At 42.7% G+C, this 21,387-nt stretch overlaps 1 protein-coding gene across 2 annotated transcripts; it reads right to left on the minus strand.

The window, feature by feature from the left end:
* Window positions 1-17,789: 17,789 nt before the first annotated feature.
* Window positions 17,790-21,128, minus strand: NEUROD6 (neuronal differentiation 6). 2 transcript variants are annotated; one of them, XM_030295241.1, is made up of 2 exons: window positions 20,955-21,128; window positions 17,790-19,473 (listed from the first exon to the last, which is right to left on the minus strand). In XM_030295241.1, exons 1-2 carry the CDS (start codon window positions 20,970-20,972, stop codon window positions 18,580-18,582), a joined length of 912 nt encoding a protein of 303 aa, XP_030151101.1. In that variant the 5' UTR covers window positions 20,973-21,128; the 3' UTR covers window positions 17,790-18,579. The 2 variants fall into 2 exon arrangements, with proteins under 2 accessions (XP_030151101.1, XP_030151092.1); XM_030295232.1 differs by having other exon boundaries at window positions 17,790-19,614.
* Between the last annotated feature and the right edge of the window lie 259 nt (window positions 21,129-21,387).

The raw sequence follows: 21,387 nt of genomic DNA on the forward strand, positions 1-21,387 counted from the left end.
ATTTCTATTAAAAATATCTGTAACTCAAACATTGTCTGAGTTTATATTGACTTTTTCTTTCCGTTGACCTGAATATATTAGCTTTTACTCAGTGCTCATGGCTTCTAATCTGATTTTAAAAAACCTTCTGTATCCCTTTGATTTCTCTAGATGTCACTCTGCCTTTCTGGATCTTAATCCCTCCTGCAAGGTTTGGGACTGCCTATCCTTGCTCATCAATTCTAACCCTGGACCCAGAGGCACATCTGGGTTTGTGGATCCTGGAGCTTACATGACTGGGATGGAGGGGGAGGAGATCTTTAACAAAAAGAATGCAACATGAAAAATACAAACGAATATTTACTTAAGAAAGGAATCACAATACATTGTAGATTTTTAAAAAGCTGGAGAATACTAAAAACATGAAGAAATCCAAATACACACACACAATATTTTTAATAGTTAACTGGTTGACAAATTAAAAATAACTTTCCCCGGGGCACCTGGGTCACTCAGTTGGTTAGGCGTCTGACTCTGGATTTTGGCTCAGGTCGTGATCTCACAGTTCATGGGTTCAAGCCCCACATGGAGCTCCACACTAACAGGGTGGGGCCTGCTTGGGATTCTCTCTCTCTCCCTCTCTCTCTGCCCCTCCCCTGCTTGTTCTCTCTCTCAAAAAATAAATAAATAAATAAATAAATAAATAAATAAATAAATAAATAAAGTTAAAAAAAACCTTTAGTAATTAAAAAAATACCTTCCCCTACAATTTTTGGCTATATAATCATTGCTCATCTCTTCATAAACCAACAATTTGGTAATACAATTTTTAATAGAATAGAAAGCTAACCCAGTCTTTCCTCTACCATTTTTATCCAATTTTCCTGCATGTGTGTGTGTGTTTACAAGTGAATTCATGGATTATCAGAGTAGATATACTTCACGTGTGTTAAAATCAAGATTTTTGTAATTTATCACTTGCTTTATGGAACATTCTAAAATGCCTTTACAAATGGCAGCTAAAATGGTTATTTTATAAGCTTTATCAAATGAATATGAATATATCCCAGTAACCCCAACATAAATATATCCCTAACAGCTTCCTTAAGCCAGTTACTCAAATATTCATCTGTAAGAAGAGGTCATATGAGAGAGAGGCAGAGGGACAGAGGGCCAAAGACAGATGCCCACCTTGAGTCTTTGCTCCTCCTCTGGACAAGTTTCGGTGCCAGGGCCCAGAATTCCCTTCCCAAATGGCTTTGAGCTCACTTCTTGGGCTACTGACCTGCTGGTATGACCCCTCACAGTATGGACCATGCTTACTCAAACTCAAATGATGGTCAAGTGGAGTCGGGTGGGAAGAAAAGGGGACAGGCTAGCACCCAGGGCTGGCTTCCTGCACACTGCCAGGGTCTGAGGAGAAACTCCAAGGAGTCCAATTATTCTCACTTCAAACTGGGCCTTGCCATTCATTAGGCAAACGTATTTGTCAAGAGAGTTAGCTAGATTTATAACTTAGATGCTCTACAATAAATATGCAATACTGTATTATCTGAAATAATATTGGAAAATTTGTCAAATATTGAAATATTTGTCAAACAAGCAAAACTTTAAAGGCCTAATCTAGCCATAAAATTTAGAAACTCTGGGTGCACTCGGATGGTAGTTAAGAGGCTGACTCTTGCTTTTGGCTCAGGTCATGAACTCACAGTTGTGAGATCGACTTCTATGTCAGACTCCATGCTGAGCATAGAGCCTGCTTAAGATTCTCTCTCTCTGTCTCCCTCTGCCCCTTCCCTGCTTGCACTCACTCTCTGTCTCTCTCAAAAAAATTTAGGGGCACCTCAGTGGCTCAGTCGGTTGCTTTTGGCTCAGGTCATGATCTCATGGTTCATGAGATTGAGCCCTGTGTCAGGCTCTACACTGACAGCATAGAGCCTGCTTGGGATTCTCTGTCTCCCTCTCTCTCTGCCCCTGCCCTCTCTCAAAATAAATAAATAAACTTAAAAAAAAAATAGAAACTCTGTTCAGTATGTCAAGAAAGTACACTAGGACATCTGACTGCTAAAAATCGTTGGACTCTTGGAAGAATTGTTGACAGACCTTGGTATTAATACTCAGTATTCCTAGGATCGCCAAGCCTGGGGGACAGAGAAGTCACAACAAATACTGCTCCAGCTTCTGGAGAATGCATATTATAAAGCAAGACACTTAATACAGAGCTTGAGCAAGTAGAAACACACCTCACTGCTCACAGTGACAGGTGCTTAGTCACCATAGCTAAGACTAATAAATAATATGTCCCTAATGCCACTCCTGTGGAATGGAGCAAACGATAGAGATCTCAAAGACTAAGGCCCCCTTGGGTTAGCAGAGTCAGGCCCTCAATATGCTTATGACCACACAGCCAGAAACTGTATGTTCCTAAAAAGAAATCATTCTTGGACGAAAGGAAATTACTCTCTTTGGGAAGAGAGGAAGAGTAACACTCAACAGAATGGTGAGTTTTTATTACCCAGCTATTTAAAATTCTAAGCACTATTGTTTGTGTTACATAACACTTAGAGAATGAGATAATGAGGACACACAATCGGATACCTTCTCACCATTCTTTGACTGTTGTCAAATAACTGTTGGCGGTCCCCTCCTAATTTCATCTGATTGTGTGCCCAACAGGCGTCCAAACCTCTTTCCAACAGAGGAGATGGGAATCCACAGTTTTAAGTTCTAAGAGGTTGCCTGCTTCTGCTGTCTGGGTTTAGGACAGGCAGGCCTGCGATCCCTGCCAATGATGGCAACGTCCGCCTTTCTTCTTCCCTCTCTCTTGTTTGCTATCCAGTCCTCCCTATCTAACCACACAGCTCCTATCTCTCTGCTGAAACAGGAAGCCGGGGCTTGGTGTCTGCTCAGCTGTTAGACCCATGTGGTTTTCTGCCCCACATCGCTTAGGAAAAGCTGGAAGGGAGAGATCAGAGCCCCACTAGGGCTCCTCAGTGTGATTCCCTCCTAATGATCCTTTTCCAATCAGAAGGGAGTAATTCTCCTCCACCTCATTATTTTCCTGCCTAGCTTTCTGCCCTTTGAAGCTGAGTTTTTCCTTCCATTAACAAACAACTAGGACCGTGTACTCACTAGTACTTTGCACTAATCTTGCAGTTTTATAGCCTGACCTCTGACCAACCTTTTGACATAAATGGTTTCTTAAAGGGGCAGTGCTGGCTTTTTCTAAACTTATTAGAAGACATTAAAAGGGATTCTACTTCCTTCTGGGATCCCCTGGAGAAAACAATATACACAAAATACAGTTATTTTTTATTCAGGCGGTGGGGTGCCTTTTTGCACTGTCTATATGTCAGATTCCTCATGGTGGCCTGGATACTTGGTATTCGGAAACCAGGCAAGAAATTAGCATTTTAAACTGTTCCTAAACACAAATTAGACTCATTCTCATCTTCTGCAACAAGAATAGCACTTGGTAAACACATAGGGTACTATTGGGGTACAAAATAGATGGATTCAGTTAAGCAAACATTTATTGAGCACCTGCTGTGTGCAAGACATTGTGTTGAGTGCTATACTGAATTCTGTGAATCAGCTGTGTGACCAGGATTTGCAATTGGATAGAGCATATGGCTTTACATGGGCATAATATAGAATTTTTAATGGTCATAAAAGGAATAAACACAATATGAGCAAATGATGGAGTAAGTATCCCAGGAAGCCAAGAGAGGGACGGGCAATGCATTTTCAGATTGGGAAGGACAAAAGGAGGCCATGATTCAAATTTCCTTTTCTTATATTTTCTTCTTCTAAGACACTTGTTAACAGTGTCTCTTCCCAGCTGTAATAATCAGTCACCCAAATGGGTCAGCAGCGCTTCAGATCTTCTATTAGGGTGCACCCTTTTCCATGGGCTGGGTCTATATCCAGACTGTTAGATTTACAATGTTTGCAAACATCTTACGTGTTTAGGGTAGTGGTAAAATATCCCAGTCGATCCTTAAAACTCGCAATATGCAAATAGTGTTATGGAACACAGTTTCTACAAAATACATAAGTCATGCTTATCTCACCCTTAAAGCAAGACTTTGCCCCAACTTTACTAAAACAACTGAACTTAGACATTGCCAGGGTATTTTCTTTTCTTCCTTCCTTCCTTCCTTCCTTCTTTCTCCTTTTTTTTTTTTTTTTTTTTTTTTTAAGCTGTGCTATGGACGGACTGTGGAGTTGAATTTTGAAAGACTTGGACCTAATTTAAATTCTGCCACTTGCTAACAGTGTGAGTTTGGGCAAGTCACCCAACTTCACTGCTTTTCCAGATTTGAGACTAGTAGTTACATTTATTTGTCACAATTTGTCAAAAAGGTTGTTGTGATAATCCATGCAAAATAACATAGGTATTCAGATGGAAGCAATCATTATCGCAACAAGCATTTTTCACTAGTTGTTACCAGTTACCAGTGTTATATTTCTAATTTTCTTCACTGATCTTTATAGAATGTTTCCTAATTGCGTCATATTTTCTAGCTTAGGATCAAAACACAGAAGTCTTCTACAAAGATGTTAGTTTGAGAACAGTAGCCCTTGGGCCTGTTTCCCTCACGTAGCCTTGCCCCTGTTTTGAGTGAGAGCATCCTTGTCTGGTACATATCCGAGCAAAGCTTATTTCCCTTCTGTCTTCTTGGCTCCCCAAACTTCCTCTCCCCTCAGTCAACCCCTCCTCCTGTATGTAACAGAAGCGAAAAGGTGCAATTGCCAAATATAAAGTTGAGAAGCTAACTCTGTCACTAGGGGTTTTTTTTTTTTTCCCCTCCAAAGCATAGGTGTATCTCGTCAGTTTAACTTTTGACAAATGGCAGTAAAAAGTCTCTGGCAAGACTTATAGAGTGAAATGTAGTGACTTAACCACAGACTTCATCATGATTGATAAAGAGATTCTTTCCGGGACAAAGTCTGGAAGAAAAGTGGTTTGAGTTGTCTGGTCTCTTCAACCAGACTTCATAATGGGGGTGGCTAAGGAAGAAAAGCCGGTGCCCAGAACAAAATACATTGAGAGACTCTATGATGGTGGTCCATGAGACACAAGATCCCAAGAAAATAAAACATTAGAGGGAGTCACAGGTGAGAGACCTGTTTTCTTTAGGCTAATTGCTCTCTTTTAGGCCCGAGAAGGAAAGTAATTATTACTGGAATGACGCAAATCATGTATCTCATTCATTAGGGAACTTGAACTCCTTCTCATGGAAGCATGAAATCTAGCGACAAAACATAAAGCACCTATCATTTCTGGCAGGATCATGAAAAAGAGAGTTTAAACTGAACAATTCTTTTATCTCAACCTTCTTAAATAAGTCAAATAGGCTGTGTGCGTGTGTGTGTGTGTGTGTGTGTGTGTGTGTGTGTGTGTTTCTCCTTCATCTTCTAAGGAAAAACAGTGAAAAGAGAAAGTTGGGAACTAGAAAAAATACAAAAGTCTTGGCTAGTTTTCGAGATTGGGTGCTTTGGTTTTTCTCCATCACTAAATCTCCACATAGCAGTTGGCCTATAGATTTTAAAAAATATATTTATCTAATATAATAAAAATAAGAAATAAGCCAAACATTTAATTCCATAATTTGAAAGCCAGTGTTTCATACTTCGATTGGGTCAAGTGCCCTCTGACTTGACATGCCGGGCTATTCGTAAATGATTCAATGGAGTGACCAGAAACCTAAAATTGAAGCCATATGGAAACTTACTGTGCATATTAAATTGTGTGTAGCAGTGTTAACAGCATCTTGATTTGTGGCTGCAAGTAATAAATGAATTATATTAATTTTGTAGCTGCAAGCTAATTTCTCCAGAATTACTTTTTAATAACCAAGCATCATGTTCGCTGGTAAGATTTAAATACATTTAGGAACAAATTTGTAGACTTTTAAGTAATGCTAGATTATCATTTTGAAAGCTTAAGAGTTCATTTACTATTTCCCCTAACACCAAATTTTTAGGGAGAAACGATTTTGTTCAAACTGGATAAGTTTGTTGGTAAACAATGTGTGTGGTATTACCCAGCAGGGGTCATCACCCTACTATAGCCAGATGGGAACTGCATTGTTGTAAATATCCCCCCCCCCCCCCCGACACACACACATTTTATAGGTGATTTGTCTTTATCATATTTTCTTCCTAATTATGTTTGATAATAGATAATATTATAATTAGTTCGCCTTCCCTGAAGAAGAGGTAGAAAAGGAAAAACTAGTTTGTACTGAAAAAAATATTGCTGTGGGTAACCTGTACACGAATAATTGGAATGGTGTCACCAAAATATTCAACTCCTTCACAAATACTAACAATGATCATTGCTTATTGAGTGCTTACTGTGTGCCAGAAATAGTGAGTGATTTACATGCAATATGTAATTTAATTGTCCCCTAAATGTTGTTAAGTAATTGCTGTGGGATCTCACAATTGCAAATAAGGGTACTGATGGCAAAGAGGTTAAGAAAAGTTACTCCAGTCACTTCCTAAACTGATGGTTCAGCTCAGGCGCCAGAATGGGATAGAGTGGTCAATTTTAGCCTTTTCTTTTCTTGTTAAAGTATCTGATTTCATGACAGAAAACTACACCAAAGGACTTTTAAAAACCTGTACAACAATATTGTTCCAAAATCTTGTGATTAGGAACCATTTTTTCATTTGTCTGCACGGTCCTCAGTGATCCTACCCAGAGGTCAAAGGTCAGTTATGGTACAGCTCCTGCAGAGGATTTGGGGATAACAACTCCAATACAAACAGAGGTGGTATCCATTGCCATGGAGCTATACCCAGAGGAGCTGTACCCAGAGAAACACTATTGGTGCCCCAGTCTTACTCTTCTTTTCAGGCTCCACACCCTGAGTTTGAGCCCACCTGTGTCCTGAAGTTCAACTGCAGCACAGACCTTTCTCTTGAACTCCAAACTTAAAGAGCTGCCATTGAACTGCCTACCCCATCACAGGACTGTGACTATCCACAAAGCGCTTAATCTCAACAAGTTACAAACAAACCACAAATGTGTAACTGTTCTTCATCCGCTCCTCTCTTCCTCATTTCAGGGTTCAGGCAGTAATTACAATGGTTTCTCTGTGCTCATCACCCCTCAGGGCCTCTGCCTTCCGTTCTATTCCACAGTCATCTTTCATTGGAGCTACTTCCTGGTAGGTTCCCTGGGTCCTGGCTTCACCTCTCACTTTGCCACCACAGCAATGCTCCTGAAGTGTGCATGTGTTGATGTACTTGTCTGGAAAGACCCTTCAGCAGACTCCCCTGCGGAACTACAAGGCTTTCCATGGTGTCACCTTGGCCAGTGAATCCAGGCTCACCTCAGGACAATCCCGGCTGACTCCAAACACCCCTCTCAAACTGAACTTGCAGTTCTGAAAGTGATTTGTACCTTCCTCTCTCCAGGTGAGCATTTCTGCCTGAAACTCCCTTCTGTTAGAGTTTCAGAGGGGTTCCCAATAACTAACAGCTCCTTAAAAAGATAAGAAATAAGGTTGACGAAAGCCAGAGATCAACCTTATAATTGATGAAGTTAAGGTCAGAGAATTTTGAGTGTGAGCTAAATGAGCTTGCTAGCTCAACTCTAGAAATGGAAAGAGTGTTCCAAATAATCATAGAAGACACTGGAAGACCTCAGAAGACTGCAGTGCACCCGCAGTTCCTAAACTTGGAACTCTAGGGAACACACAAGAGCAAGCTTGCCTGGAAAGGAGGAGGGGTTGAAGCAAGTGTGCCCAATGTTCTTTTCCAACATCCTCCAATTGGATTAAGGCATTCCTTCTCCAGAAAAAGGGTTTAGGAGGTACTGAGAGGCTGAGGATGTCTGACCTTTCCATCTGGATGGAAACAACAGGAGGAAGAAAGAAGCATTCCCGCTGTACACCTTCTCACACTGGTCCACCTGTGAAATGTCTCTAACTCGAGCATCTTCTACAGGAAACTCCTGGTCCCATCTCTCCCATGGCCCTGCCCAGGATGAAAAGCTTTTGTCTCCATCCGTGTCCCCTCCACCAAGGCCTTTGATTGACCAATTTCTATTTAGCTATATGTCTGTCTTCTGTCTTAGACTCCTTGCTCTTAGAGAGCCATGTCTTTTTCATTTTTTATATCCTTCATATCTAGTGTAGTACCTAAAAAACAGTAGTTTAGTAACAGATATTTGTTGAATCAATGGATGTTCTTTTGGCCTTGATTATTCAGGCCCCAAGGAGCAATGTAGCCTGTTCACCACTGTGTCTACCCCTCTCCCAGCACCTTCTACAGCAACTGGTGCAGGATGGAACTCCTGAATGGCATGTTACCTGGGTGAGAGACACACAGCCATCCTCGCTACACTGAAACTCCCCGAGCATGGGGAGCTTGCTTCCTCTTACCTCACTGTGTCCTCACTACCTAGAGCAGTGCGGGACTTACCAGAGCAGGGACTCAATAAATGATTGTTAAATGAACAACTCCTCTCATTATGTCCTACATTTTTCTCCTCCCTTTAAGACAGAAACATGTGAAGGCCATGACCCATTATTCAGGGGTTTTATTAAAGGCGTGGAGCAATTGCCAGAGCATTGCCCTGGTGTTCTTTCAGGAAGGTTGGTAATTTTCTGTCCCTCTCTTTATTGGATATTGAGTCCAAACTAATTGGAATATATGGTTATAGAGCCCTGAAAATCTGACTAGGAATGCGAGAAGCTAGCATGTATGTATGTATGTGTGTGTGTGTGTGTGTGTGTGTGTATATATATATATATACACACGTACTGTGTGTATATATATATATACACACGTACATGTATATATGTATATTTTTTCCCCCACAATTCCAGTTCTCCACAGGGTGCTGGCCAGTCTACATTCCTGTCTAGATTCTCTTTGATGTGACATGGAATCTCAGTGGGGACTGAACTGTCTCAGTTTGCAATTCTCCAAATGCAGTAGGAAATGAAAAATTTTTATGTTGTTTTGGGGATATCTCTTTTCTTTGTCAAGCTTGGGAGAGGATCTTGTAGAACATACACAAAGACCAATTTTTCCATAATGACAAGCACAAGCACACAACCCTGCTTGCTATTCCATGGTGCTGCCCTTAAGACACTGCCATGGGGCAGACTGCATTCAGTGCTCCCAGGTTTATAGTAAGTCTGGATCCCTCCACCACAAAAGAGGAGCGAAGGTCACAGCTTATGATCCACCAGGATTTCCTTTGTTATCTCCAGCCATGTGTTACATACAAACACACAAACATACACATGACTAATTTTACTTCGATTATATTTTGAGAAGAAAAGGATATGGAATGTTCAGCAAAGGGAATTTGAGAGTAGGCATATTTCAAAATCGAACAAGGAAGAATGCCCAAATGTTGGGGATCATTGCTCTCCAATGACAAATTTCAGAGTCTTCTACATGTGCATCCAACTTTTTGACTAGTGTACTGACTACTCAAAGGTTGGAAAAACAAACAGCCATTGTGTTTTGGCAGATCACACACCTTTGATATATTTTTTTAATTTAAATGTTTTTATTCTTGAGAGAAAGAAAAGGAGAGACAGAGGGTGACTGGGGAAGGGGCAGAGAAAGAGAGGGAGACACAGAATCCGAAGCAGGCTCCAGGCTCTTAGCTGTCAGCACAGAGCCCAATGTGGGGCTCAGACTCACAAACTGTGAGATGACCTGAGCCACCCAGGCGCAGCCCCCCTCCCCCACCTATGATATCAGCCGACCAATGCTGTTTCACAAAGGCTAGCACAACTCATGTTATGACTTAACTTTCTTTCTTACCACAAACACCGATGGGCACCTGGACTTCCTCCTCTTCCTTACTCTATCCCATCATCTGTGTCAAACTGTCTGGCTGAGAGTGAGATGCTAAAGATTTGGCACAGGATAGTGTGCAGATTTTCTTTCATTAGCCTTATCTGTCACTCCGAAGACTGAGTTCCTTGTTTAGTGATGTGAAATGTACCTGGTGCTGGCATTCCAGGAGTTCATGTCCTCCAGGTAAAGCCAAAGACTCAGCAGGCGGAGGTGAAATCTGAGTTCTGGTATTCCAAAAATTATTTCCTGGGTGATTCTGATGCCAGAAAAACTTAGGAATCCTGACCTACAAATCCAGGACTTGATGGGACTCTTGCAGAATTCTGATGGGGTCTTTCACACTTTTTTGGTTCTTTCTTTATACTGCAATGTAAGTCTCTGAACTGATTGGGTGCCTCTCCTCTTTCTAACGTTGAAAGGATCCTGGTTCTTTGCCATCTTCCTCTGAGAGTTCTCATTGCAAGACTGACTTTGTCAAATTCTGGAAAGAAATAAGGTCCCTGACTTGGCATTTTAGTGGTTCTTGCTACTTTGTAAGAGTCATCTCTGACAACTGGCAGGTAAGCATGCAGGGGACCCTCTCAAGCATTCTCACCTTTCTGGTAGGAGAGGGCCTGACATAAGGTATAATGCAGTTTGTAAGGTTAGGTCTAGGTGTCTGCAGGGCCTTGGTGTCTGGCTTTCTCATTTATTTACCCTACCATTGGTATCTTGTTGATCAGTGGCTTTCCAACTTTTTTCGTGTGTGTGTGTGTGTGTGTGTGTGTGTGTGTGTGTGTATCTGAAGCAAAATTTCAGTTGAACTAATACATACTTTTACTTTGTGTGAGGGACTCTTTTTCTACAAATAGAATTTGCTATATTTTAGATTTAACAGAATTGTGTTTTATAATATACTAAAATTATATTGATTAAATGCACTAGGCTAAATTGGTATTGCAATGTGCTACTTGGATCTAACCTGCACTGTAAAAAATTGTTGTTCGTGTTGTTCAGATTTTGCAGGAGTCAATATGTTGATACCATGTTAATAATAGAAACAATAGCTGGTTTCATCAGCTGCCTGCTTGCTTTGAACCAGGAGGTGAGCTAGTACTTTTCCTAAATGATTGCATTTTATCTTCGCAACCCTATGACGTATATGTCATTATTCTCACTTTATAGGTGAAAACTGAACCTTAATGTCAGGTGTCATTGAGTGTGAAAGATTCATGCTGTTTTGCTTGTGATTCATGAAGTTCTTCTGTAATAAAAGCCAGAGCTTGTATCTCCAATCACATTCACGAGTCAAGAACATAATGAGTATGTGTACATAGAGACACAAAGAAGATTAAATATTGCCCCTGCTCTCAAGGAGTATACAATCTAGGCATATCTGTAAGTTACAAAGCAATATGTGACTTAAATAAGATTTTGAGTATAGAAATATGTAGGCAGTGAAGATTTAGATGACAACTATGTGACCAAAACAAGAGAGATGTGACTTTGGAGCAGCATGATGCAACTACAGACTAGAGGGATCTGGAAGTCTTCACGTAGGAGGTGGCCTTAAAGGACATGTGAACTTGAGAAAGTGGAGACTATAAATGAGTCCATCTCAAACAGGTGGAGCAGTGCAAGACCCCAAAGCAGATGGACATACAAAAAACAGGTTCAACCTCAGGACCATTTTCCTCTAGTACAGAAGTTGTCTAACCTTGCTCCTCAGACATATCTGAGGAGTTGGAACACCAATGAGGATGTCTTGGTTCCTGGTCCTCCATTCTTGTCTTTACCAGGACCAGAAACATTTTTACATGTACACTAACTCCTAAAACATCATTTGAACAAAGCATATGGATGCTTTTTAAAAAGTGGGTGAAAACCATTGATAAAGAAATGGGATATCCGGTTGGAAAAATGGACTGTGTATTCCACACACAAGGCCTTGGGTGCCAATTTAGGGACTATGGAATACTGCCTGGGGGTGGGAGCCTCAGGACTGGTTTTGTCCACCTTTGTCCATTAGCACTGTGCCCATGGGCAAGTGACGTGTCTCTGTTGATTTGGTTTCCAAATAAAATAAGGGCCGTATGAATTATTACCTAATGCTGAAGTTCCTGGGACTAAAAAAGGTGAACATGTAAAAAGTATTTTGTAAATTCTAATGTTCTATATGACATCATCAGTTCTCAGTTTTAATATGGAAGATTTAGATGAATAAAAAAATGCATTTAACTGTTTATCAGATAGAAAATAAGAACCACGAAAGGCGTCACTCTGAGGGACTGGTGTGTTGGAGTAGTTGGGGAAGATTAATCTGGCACTGGGAAATGGGCTGGAAGGAGGAAGGTGGAACCAGGGTAATGAGCTTGGAGGCCAGTATGTTGGTCTAGGTGTGAAGTGAGAAGAGAAAAGCAATAGAACTGGGAGATCAACCTGAAAGGCCAGTGGCAAGAAAGCGAAGGAACTATGAAAAATATTAAATATCATTTTTTTCCTACACATTGCAGCAGAGTTCTGGAAATGACTGGCAGGAGGGGTAGTGTTTTGGAGAGGGCTTCACTGTCCACATGTTGAGCTTTTGAGGACCATGGGATAACACTGAGGTATTTGGGGGCCTGAAGTACAGGTCTGGTGGTCCTCACATAGGGGGCACAGGAGGAGAAGTGGGATCCGCAAGACAAGACAGGTGCAGAGGGCTGGGTGCCCGGGAAATATGACAGAAGGAAGAAGAGCTTGTAAAGGAGTAGAAGAAGAGTTACCAAAGTGTGAGGAGGCCCACAATAGCTGGAGAGGGCAGGGGTGGCCAGGGAGTGAGCAAGAGAAGGACTGAACAGTCACTGGATGTCAGCAACTTGTGTTACTTCTTATGATCCTCCTTTTACCAGAAACCAAGAATCTGCAAAGTTGTGTCCCTCGCCTAAGCATGCAAAGCTAATGGACACAGCTGGACAAAGCTGGGCCCTCAGGCTTACACCCTCAGCAGATCTTGCACACCCCCTTCTATAATGCGATCTCTCGTCAAGAATTCCAACCTGCTATCCCAATTCTTTTCATCGGTGGTTTTTACACACTTTCATTTTTAAACATCAGTATGCTTTGTTCAAAGGATGCCACAGTAGTTGGAGTAAATATTACAACACATGCAGTGTCAGTTGGATGGCAGAAGTGGAGGCAGGACTACAGCAGATCAAAGAGGCAGGGTGCTAAAAAAGGTGTGACATTTTGTGTCCAGTGCGTATTGAAGAGCTTTGACTAGGAAAGAAAGAGAACGAGAGGCTAGGCGGGGCTTTAGGATGAAGAAGGGTATTTTGTTGTTGTTGTTCTATTAGGGTTCTCCAATTTGAGAAGGAAATCTTATATACCTAGCTGAGTCTCTTCCTAAGTTAGAACATGGCATTATACACTTTGTATGAAAGGGCAGGGTAGAGACCCTCCCCTTCCATCCCCTAGTATATAACTACTCAAAAGAAGAATTTGAACCTTGTCCTAATTTGGGAGCCTGCATTAAGAAACAGGGTTCCTGTTGGAGAGGGGGATACCTACAAATAGAGAAAGTATCAGATGCAGTGAGGCCAACTGAGAAACAGAGCCCGAGGGGAAACAGGCTGTAGTGGCTTTGAGGACAGCACAAGGTTATGCTTGATCTCCTGTCTGGGGCGGCAGAGCATCCTGGGACCAGATGCTACAGGGCTGAGGGGTTAAAGCAGGAGACCCTCATCAGGAGCCTGAGCACCCTGCCTTCCCTTCAAAATGAGAACAGGTTTTCTCTTATACGTCAGAGACACACAGGCAGGTGATGAGAGACAGAAAGTGGTTCCAAGGGAGAGTGCAAATCCCCAAACGACATTAGATGGGAGTCATAGGTGGGCTGCTGGGGTAGAACACCAACCACGTGACACTGCATTGGAGGCGGAAGCAGCACAGCAACCTGGGGGAACAGGAAACCCTCTCCTTCCATGTCTTCAAGACAGCGAGAGGCCCGAGGCCATCCATTTTGCAGGGGGTAAGGAGGACTGGACTTAAGAATGAACCTACTTCGGGGCACCTGGGTGGCCCAGTTGGTTAAGTGTTCGACTTCAGCTCAGGTCATGATCTCGTGATTCATGGGTTCGAACCCTGCATCGGGCTCTGTGCTGACAGCTTGGAGCCTAGGGCCTGCTTCAGATTCTGTGTCTCCCTCTCTCCCTGCCCCTCCCCTGCTCGCTCGCTTGCGCGCTCTCTCTCTCTCTCAAAAATAAATAAACATTAAAAAAATAAATAAAAAAAAGAATGAACCTACTTAGATTCCACAAGCTTGGGGAGCCTAGGAGGCCATGTGGTAACACAGATGTGTGCAATCTAATGGAAAGAGACAGTAGAAACCGAAAACAGAATACTTGGGCAAAGTGTATGATCTCAGAGAGGAGAAGAAGGAATTGGTAGACAGCAGAGTTATAGGCACAAGTCCTGGAAAGAGGGAAACGAACCTGGCCACTCACGGCTCGGGAGGGAAAATGTATGTAAAGATGGGGCTCATGATGTTAAAAAAAATAAGCTAAGACAATCTCTTGTCTGATAGACTGAACCTGGGTAAGTCTAGTGATGCCATGCAAAAATGTGTCATGTTAGAGGCCAGGGCAGTGTGGTGTGGGGAGGAAGAGGGCAGTGTGGTTCAGGACAACCCCGTGAGGGCATTGATGAGGAATGGATTGGCTGTAGCAATGGTCCAGCTGAAGTTTGAAGTGCAGTGTGTCCCATGAGCACCCAGAAGGAAGGCATGTTTTGCAACGACATATGCCTCCTGAACTGTCAGGAGGATTTTGAAAACAATTAAAAATCTTATTGAGCACCATGACGTGCAAGGCAGAGTGCTGAGGCGGTCCACACAGTGTATGCGATGAGGTCCAACCTCTTGAGGATTGAGAATCCAGAAAGGGAGGCATGGCAGAGATTGCTAAGTGCCTAATCAGCATCCATCTTCTTCTTTCTTACTTGCAGGTGGCAATACGCTCTGATAAAAAGGATAGATTTTACAGCTTCTCTTAAATCTAGAGGTGAGATTTAAATATCAGTGAGATATTAAGTAGAAGCCATTGGGTGGGACTTCCACAAATATTTCTAGAAGGGTCTGGTGAGGTGGGTGGGACACCCTTTTGCCATCTCCTTTCCTTCTTAGTTGGAATGAGGACACAATGGTTAGAACCCCAATAGCCATGTGGGGCCATGAGGCGAATCTGAGAATGGAAGCACCACACTAAGGTTCACGGAGTGGAAAGGTAGGAGCCAAGGCCTCTGGTGCCCCTGGACAGCCATTTAAGTTCTGTACTACCTACTACTTCTTTCATATAAAGGTAAATACATCTTTGTTTTGTTGAGAAAGGACAGGAGATACAGGAGAAAGGACAAACATTGTAGAAATACAAGATTTATAATATAAAAGATAAATATAATATTCACATAATTCAACTAGAAAGAAGCCTTTCAATATGAAAGGCAATAATTATTTAAAACATTCAGAAAACAGAAAAGGCTTTTCATCCTTTCTTGTTGGGAGATGAGGAAAGCAGGTCAGAAAGAAAGCAAGGAACTAAGGTATCCTGACGTCCATATTGGGTGTTGTATCCTGTCTCACTGAGGCTGCAATAAGAGGTTAGTGGTGAGGCAAAATTTTGATCCAAATCTGACTCCAAGACTTCCTGACCCTAAAGTGCACTGTCTATACTATACCATTCCCCCTTCCATGGGAGTAATACCTTAAAAGGTAAGATTTTGCAATGCATGGCATCTGTGATGTTGGTGTATGAATGAACAAGTCATAATTTCTCAGGATTGAGGTGCATAGGGAATTGCTGACAAAGACAGTGACTTTCTGATCTTGGTTAGTGTAAAGGGGACCAGCTGGGTGGCTCCCATACTGGGGGTCATTGGTGGGATGGGAAGGATGAATAAGCCACAGAGATCAGTCTCCCACACACAACTCACATACACCATGGCATCCCAGATTCCTACTGGCAACAGAGCACGCATCAGATTTGTGCACCCAAACCATAGAAGAAATTTCACAATCTCTGGGGTCTGTGCCGGAAAACCCCGTGCTTTTGCTGGAGTTTATTTCCAACTGAGCCCTGACATAAGACACTTCTTCTGAACATTTGCTTCTTCCCCAGACATTCAGCCAGCTGCGTTTTCCTCAGCATTCCATATTGCCAGAGGGAGAGGGGAGAATGCATCTCCTGTTGTAGTCTCTAGCTCCAACATGGATTTGTGACCCTGGAAAGACTGTGGTCAAAGCCTGTCTGGACCAACAAGACACTGAGCCGTGCGATGTTGTTTGAAGCGGGTCACCTTGGAACAAGGTGGGGGAGACCTCACTTATTCTGTTAGTGACTAAACAGAAATGCCTTACTTTTTTTTTTTTTTTTTAAGTCAGATCCTTCTAGTTTCTGATGCTTCCTCACTTTCTTGGTCTTTGCTCAGACGGGGTGAGCAGTGATCAGACTCTTGGGGTCTGAGGGGCCTTGAAGAGGCCTGGCAATCCTGGACACGGTCCCAGAGAGGGCAGGTTTTGTGCGTGTCTGCCAGAAAGCCAGGGCGAGTCGCTCCAGTGTCCAGACAGGGAACTGAGGGCTCACTACCCCGGGCAAACGTCTCTCCACCCCTAGAGGGCACACTTCCTCCTCTTTCCCTGACTTCTTTGCCCTCGTGGGAAAGGAATGAACAGGTGCTGTCACAACCACTTAGAAGGGCGCGTGCATCACCCGCCGAATCCCACGCCAGCAGCTGCTTGGACCCCTTTGCCCTTCGGAGCGCGGCTGCAGTGCGCTCTAACGCGGGGGGAGCTGGAGAGCCGCTGCCCCTGGAGAATGGGTCGCAGGCCTCTCGGCCTCGACTCTAGAAGTCCTGCAGGCATGGGAAGGCAGGACAGGGACAGATATCAGCGGAGTTTGAGCAAACTGGAACCGCCACCTCGGCTACCTCCACTGCAGCAGCCCGAGCGGGAGAATGGGCGTCGCCCTTTCCAGCCTCTCGGGTCCTGGCCCCAAAAGGTCCCCTCCTCCCTGCTTCGGGACAGGGTATCTGGGCAGGTCGGCTCCCCATGCCCCGCAGCCCCTTTCCGGGAGGGCGGGGTCAGCTCGGTAGCCGGTAGCCGGGCGCGGCCCCCGGTCCCAAGGGCGCCCAGTGTGGGCGGGCCACTGGCGGTGCAGCCTGTGACCCTGTGCACCGGTGACAACCGCGGGGGCACGAAGCCGACTCCAGCCCCCCCACGCGCCGCCCTCCGGGAGCCGTCGGGCCTGCGCCGGCTCAGGCAGTATCTGCGGGGCGCACGAGTGGGCAGCGCCGGCCGGCGGTGAGCGCGGACCTCTTGCCAAGGCCCACCCAGACCCGCTCAGTCCCGCCATCGCGGGACACATTTCTGCCACCCTCGCAGACCTTCGCAGCTGTCCCCCTCCTCCCCCTGGGGGGGTGGGCAAACCGGCGCAAGAGGGCATCTGGAGGGAGGTCACTGCCACCTTGGCTTTTATCCTAGGAGGGACTCAGTTCTGCCTAAGAGGCTGAGCTCCCCAGGCGCTATTCAAGTGGGTTTTTGGTGGCCTTTTGTCAGGAAACTTTTAATCACACAGAATTTAGCCTCTAATCGGCCAGACTTATTTAAACCGCGCAGAGTAAAACCTTCCATTTTTAACATCCACTCTTGGTGTTTGCTGGAAATTTGCCACCGAATTTCGGCTGGAGCTGAAGGTTACCAGGATTTATCATTGTTTCCCCAGGATGTTTAACCCTCGTGCGCTCCTCTTCTTTCATTTAAGATACTCAAAAAAAAAAAAAAATTCTTGTAAGCGCTTTGGCCATTTTGTTTAAGAAATTTGTTTTATCTCGTACGGTTTTGAAATAAAGAAATGTTTCTGCAATGGGGAGGAGGGAGTGTCAGAGACAGAAAGCAGCTGTGTACCAGGAAATAATAAGTATCATGCAAAAATATCACAGCTAATGGATGTCCTTTAGGAGTGTAAATATCTATGTTTAATTGCTTTAAAAACGTGGGGTGGAAAAACACAATTATACATTGTGATAACAAACCTGTACAGATAATTTTTGAACAATACAAAACAAGAGCTGAAAAATTTTTCTTTACGATTGAAATAATTGTTCCCAAATCATGACACCGTCCACCCAAATACCATGTTGCCCCCTCTGCAGAACTTGAAGAGGAATAGTTACCAATTGAATGCATTTAGATTCATCCTTAATAAAAAGAAAATTGCATAGCTTTTTATATTGTTGCACATCCTCAAATGCATCTTCCAATATCAATGTCACCTTAGTGTTATTCTCAATATTTTAAATTTTCAATTTTCAGAGATACATAATATATAATTGCTAGTAATTATAAACACATCATTTTATTCATCTGATTTTAATAACATGCATTTTTATAATTACTGTACAACTGAAATAGACATTGAGTTATGCTGTGTGCGTGTCTTTATTCAACAGTATATTTTTAGACACCTTGTTCAAACAAATTAAGTGAATTTAAAAGAAAATAAAACATGAAAAAAAAATCCTTCCAGTAGAAACAGAATCACAGTGCTTCACAGACAAAAGGAAAGGAAAAGAAGTTCTCATACGAAAAGAGATTTATTATTACATAGAAAATTCTCACAATAGTTGAAACACACTTCAGAAACTAGTAAACACCTTAGATAGAGTTGTGCCAATTATTCAGCCCACAAGCATCTGCTTTGTCTTAATTAGACGGGGGAGGTGAATGACCACTGTTTATTTTCATTTTCCTCATTAATTATGAAAAACTGCATTTAATTCATCTTGCATGGTGAGAGATTGGCTGCGCAGATGTAAGTCGTAAGGGAAGTGGCTGTCGGTGGGCAACCTGAACATGGCACCCTGCCCAAGGGGACCCCTGGGTGGCACTGCACAGTAATGCATGCCGTAATTGTAATTTTTGCCATAGTCCAAGGTTTCTTCTTGCTTCAGGGAAAATATCCCATTATAGTTAATTGGGGGAGGACTTAAGGGACCTTCAAACTGAGGGCTGGCACACTCAGGGGAAGTGCTTTCATAGAAGGATTCATACGCACTGCAATAATTGTAGGGTTTCATGGACTTGGAATTATCAAGAGTTCCATGCCCTGGGGGAGTGGTGAGCTCAGGGCTGTGGTAGGGCGGGTAGAAGGTAGAGTAGGGTGACCTTGTGTGGTGTGCAGCCTCCCCACCCTGACCCATCAGGAAACTCCTGGCGTTGAGCTGCAAGCAGCCTGCCACCAAGTTTGTAGTCGGCTGGGAAAGACCTTTGCATAAGTTTTGGACGAACGTGAGCAGATCAGGTCTCTTGCCGATTCTCAGGATTTCAGAAAGTGCCCAGATGTAGTTTTTGGCCAGTCGTAAAGTTTCTATTTTGGACAGTTTTTGGGTTTTGGAGTAACAGGGGACCACTTTTCTTAAATTGTCCAGAGCGTCGTTGAGGCCATGCATCCTGTTTCTCTCCCGAGCATTAGCTTCCTGTCTCCTGAACTTGACCCTCTCCAGTCGGAGCTTGGTCGTCTTTTTTTTCCTAAGACCCCTCCTTCTGGGCAAGCCATTTTCATCTTCCTCTTCCCTGTCTTCCTCCTCTTCTTCCTTCTCAGTTTCTTCTCCAGGGGCCCTTTTGATGCTCTTTCCTCGAAGGACAATCTGTTTGGAAAAGCTTTCTGGTTTCTTAATTTGCTTCTGGTCCTCACATTCTCTAGAAAACTTTCTGCACATCTGGGATTCTGGCATTACAACAGACTCATCAAACGGTAGTGTTAACATGGTTCTCTAATCTTAAATTACCTGAAAAAATGCCAGCACAATATTTAAAGTGTTTTCATTTTTAAAGTTTATACACTTAAAGCATATTTAATGACTTAATCATAAGAATACAAAAAATGAAAAACGTGAAAAAGTCTGATTCGGGGACCAATTTTTTACATTAACTATAATTTTTGAGTTTGTGCAGACTCGTAATTATAAAAACTACATGGACACATGCGAGAGGATCAATTTATACAGGCAAATTATCAAAAGAAAACAAAACAAGAAGCATTTATTACATTGCCACCACCATCTCCATTTTCCTTTGATTTTGAACTATTTTTAACGCACAAAAAGGACCTTTGAATTCCAGCAAATGCAAAACATGATATAGCAATGCAGAATTTCATTAATTCCAATTCCCCTGAGTACAAAATGCAGAGACACCAGTTTTTAAAATGAAAAAGTATTACCTCTCCGTCAGCTGACAAATTTGTGAGGTGTTTCTTTCTTTTTTTCGAAAAAGAAATAAGCCTTAACTTTATTTGCTGTATTATGTAACTGCAAATTTAGATAAGTGGCTGTTGACATTTACGAATTTAAAGAAAAGATTAATCAGAGCCAATTTTTAAACTGATTTCTTTCTGATCAGTGAAGAAATATATGTAAAAGGGCACTGTTTTCCCAGCCTTCACAAAAAAAAAAAGGGGGGGGTGGGGGGTCAGGCTAATTTGGAATAAACTCCATAAATACATTTTAAAAGACAAGAATCACTGGCATTTTTTTTAAATCAAAGAAAATGTTAAAACTGCTTTTACATTTAAATTTTTTCCAAATGTAATCGTCTGTTTACTGCTGTTCAAATCACCCTGGACAAAAAAACCACTCTCGTAGTGTTTTTGTTCTGCGAGCCACAGAAGTCTCCCTCTAGCTAATATCTGACAGGAACGGTCCAAGGATTCTGACTGCAATTGTGCACGTGTGTACAGAATCCCGAATGAAAGGGGAAAATAATTTGTGTTTCAAATACAATTTTGGCTTTCGTTTGGTGAAGTAGCAAGTATTTTCATCTAAAGTCTTCAAACAAATAGGCACGTTAAAACAGACTTTCGAATGTAACAATCTCCAGCCCCCTCAACACACACACACACACACACACACACACACACACACACACACAAACTCTTAGCAATGTCCACATACTTGCAGTGTTACATAATAGCAGTGAAAGTATGTGACAGTTACATCATAAGAATGAAATATGATAAGAAGTTATAGATGGCAAAGAGCATGTAAATACTATAAGACAGTGACACTGTATCTTTAAATACTTGCATGCAAAGCCAGCATCAATTGAAGTATATCTTTATTTATATTACCTTAGGTTTTAACTTCATTCAATAATCGGTTTTCATTTTGTATCTTCCAAATCTTTTCAGGCTGAGTGTCGCATCGTCTCCTGGAGTCTCTAGATCTGTGTATATCTGCACTATCTCATTGATCTCTAAAAAGTGACATTGATGCCAACTGCCAGAGCTGGTACCCATGCCATCTGCTAGTGACGTCACAGGGCAGAGAGAACCATGTGATCCTCTCTCTTGGGACCTTCATTCTGCACTGATCATCTGGCATCCCTGTAAGTGGGTACCAGCATTCATGCATCAACACAGAAGGTTAGACTGATAGGGAAAAAATCTGCACCAGCATTTCACATACAGTAGGTGCGTTTCTCTCCTAGAGCTGCTTCAGCTTCACTGGCAGTCTGTAGAAATAGCTGTGTTAGTGTTCAGTTTCGCCCTGCCAACGGTGCAA

Source organism: Lynx canadensis, chromosome A2 (genome assembly GCF_007474595.2).
Source record: "Lynx canadensis isolate LIC74 chromosome A2, mLynCan4.pri.v2, whole genome shotgun sequence".
Taxonomy (NCBI): domain Eukaryota; kingdom Metazoa; phylum Chordata; class Mammalia; order Carnivora; family Felidae; genus Lynx; species Lynx canadensis.

Excerpts from the sequence above, each read along its gene's own strand:
- NEUROD6 (XM_030295232.1), bottom strand. The coding sequence starts at position 19,593 with ATGTTAACACTACCGTTTGATGAGTCTGTTGTAATGCCAGAATCCCAG.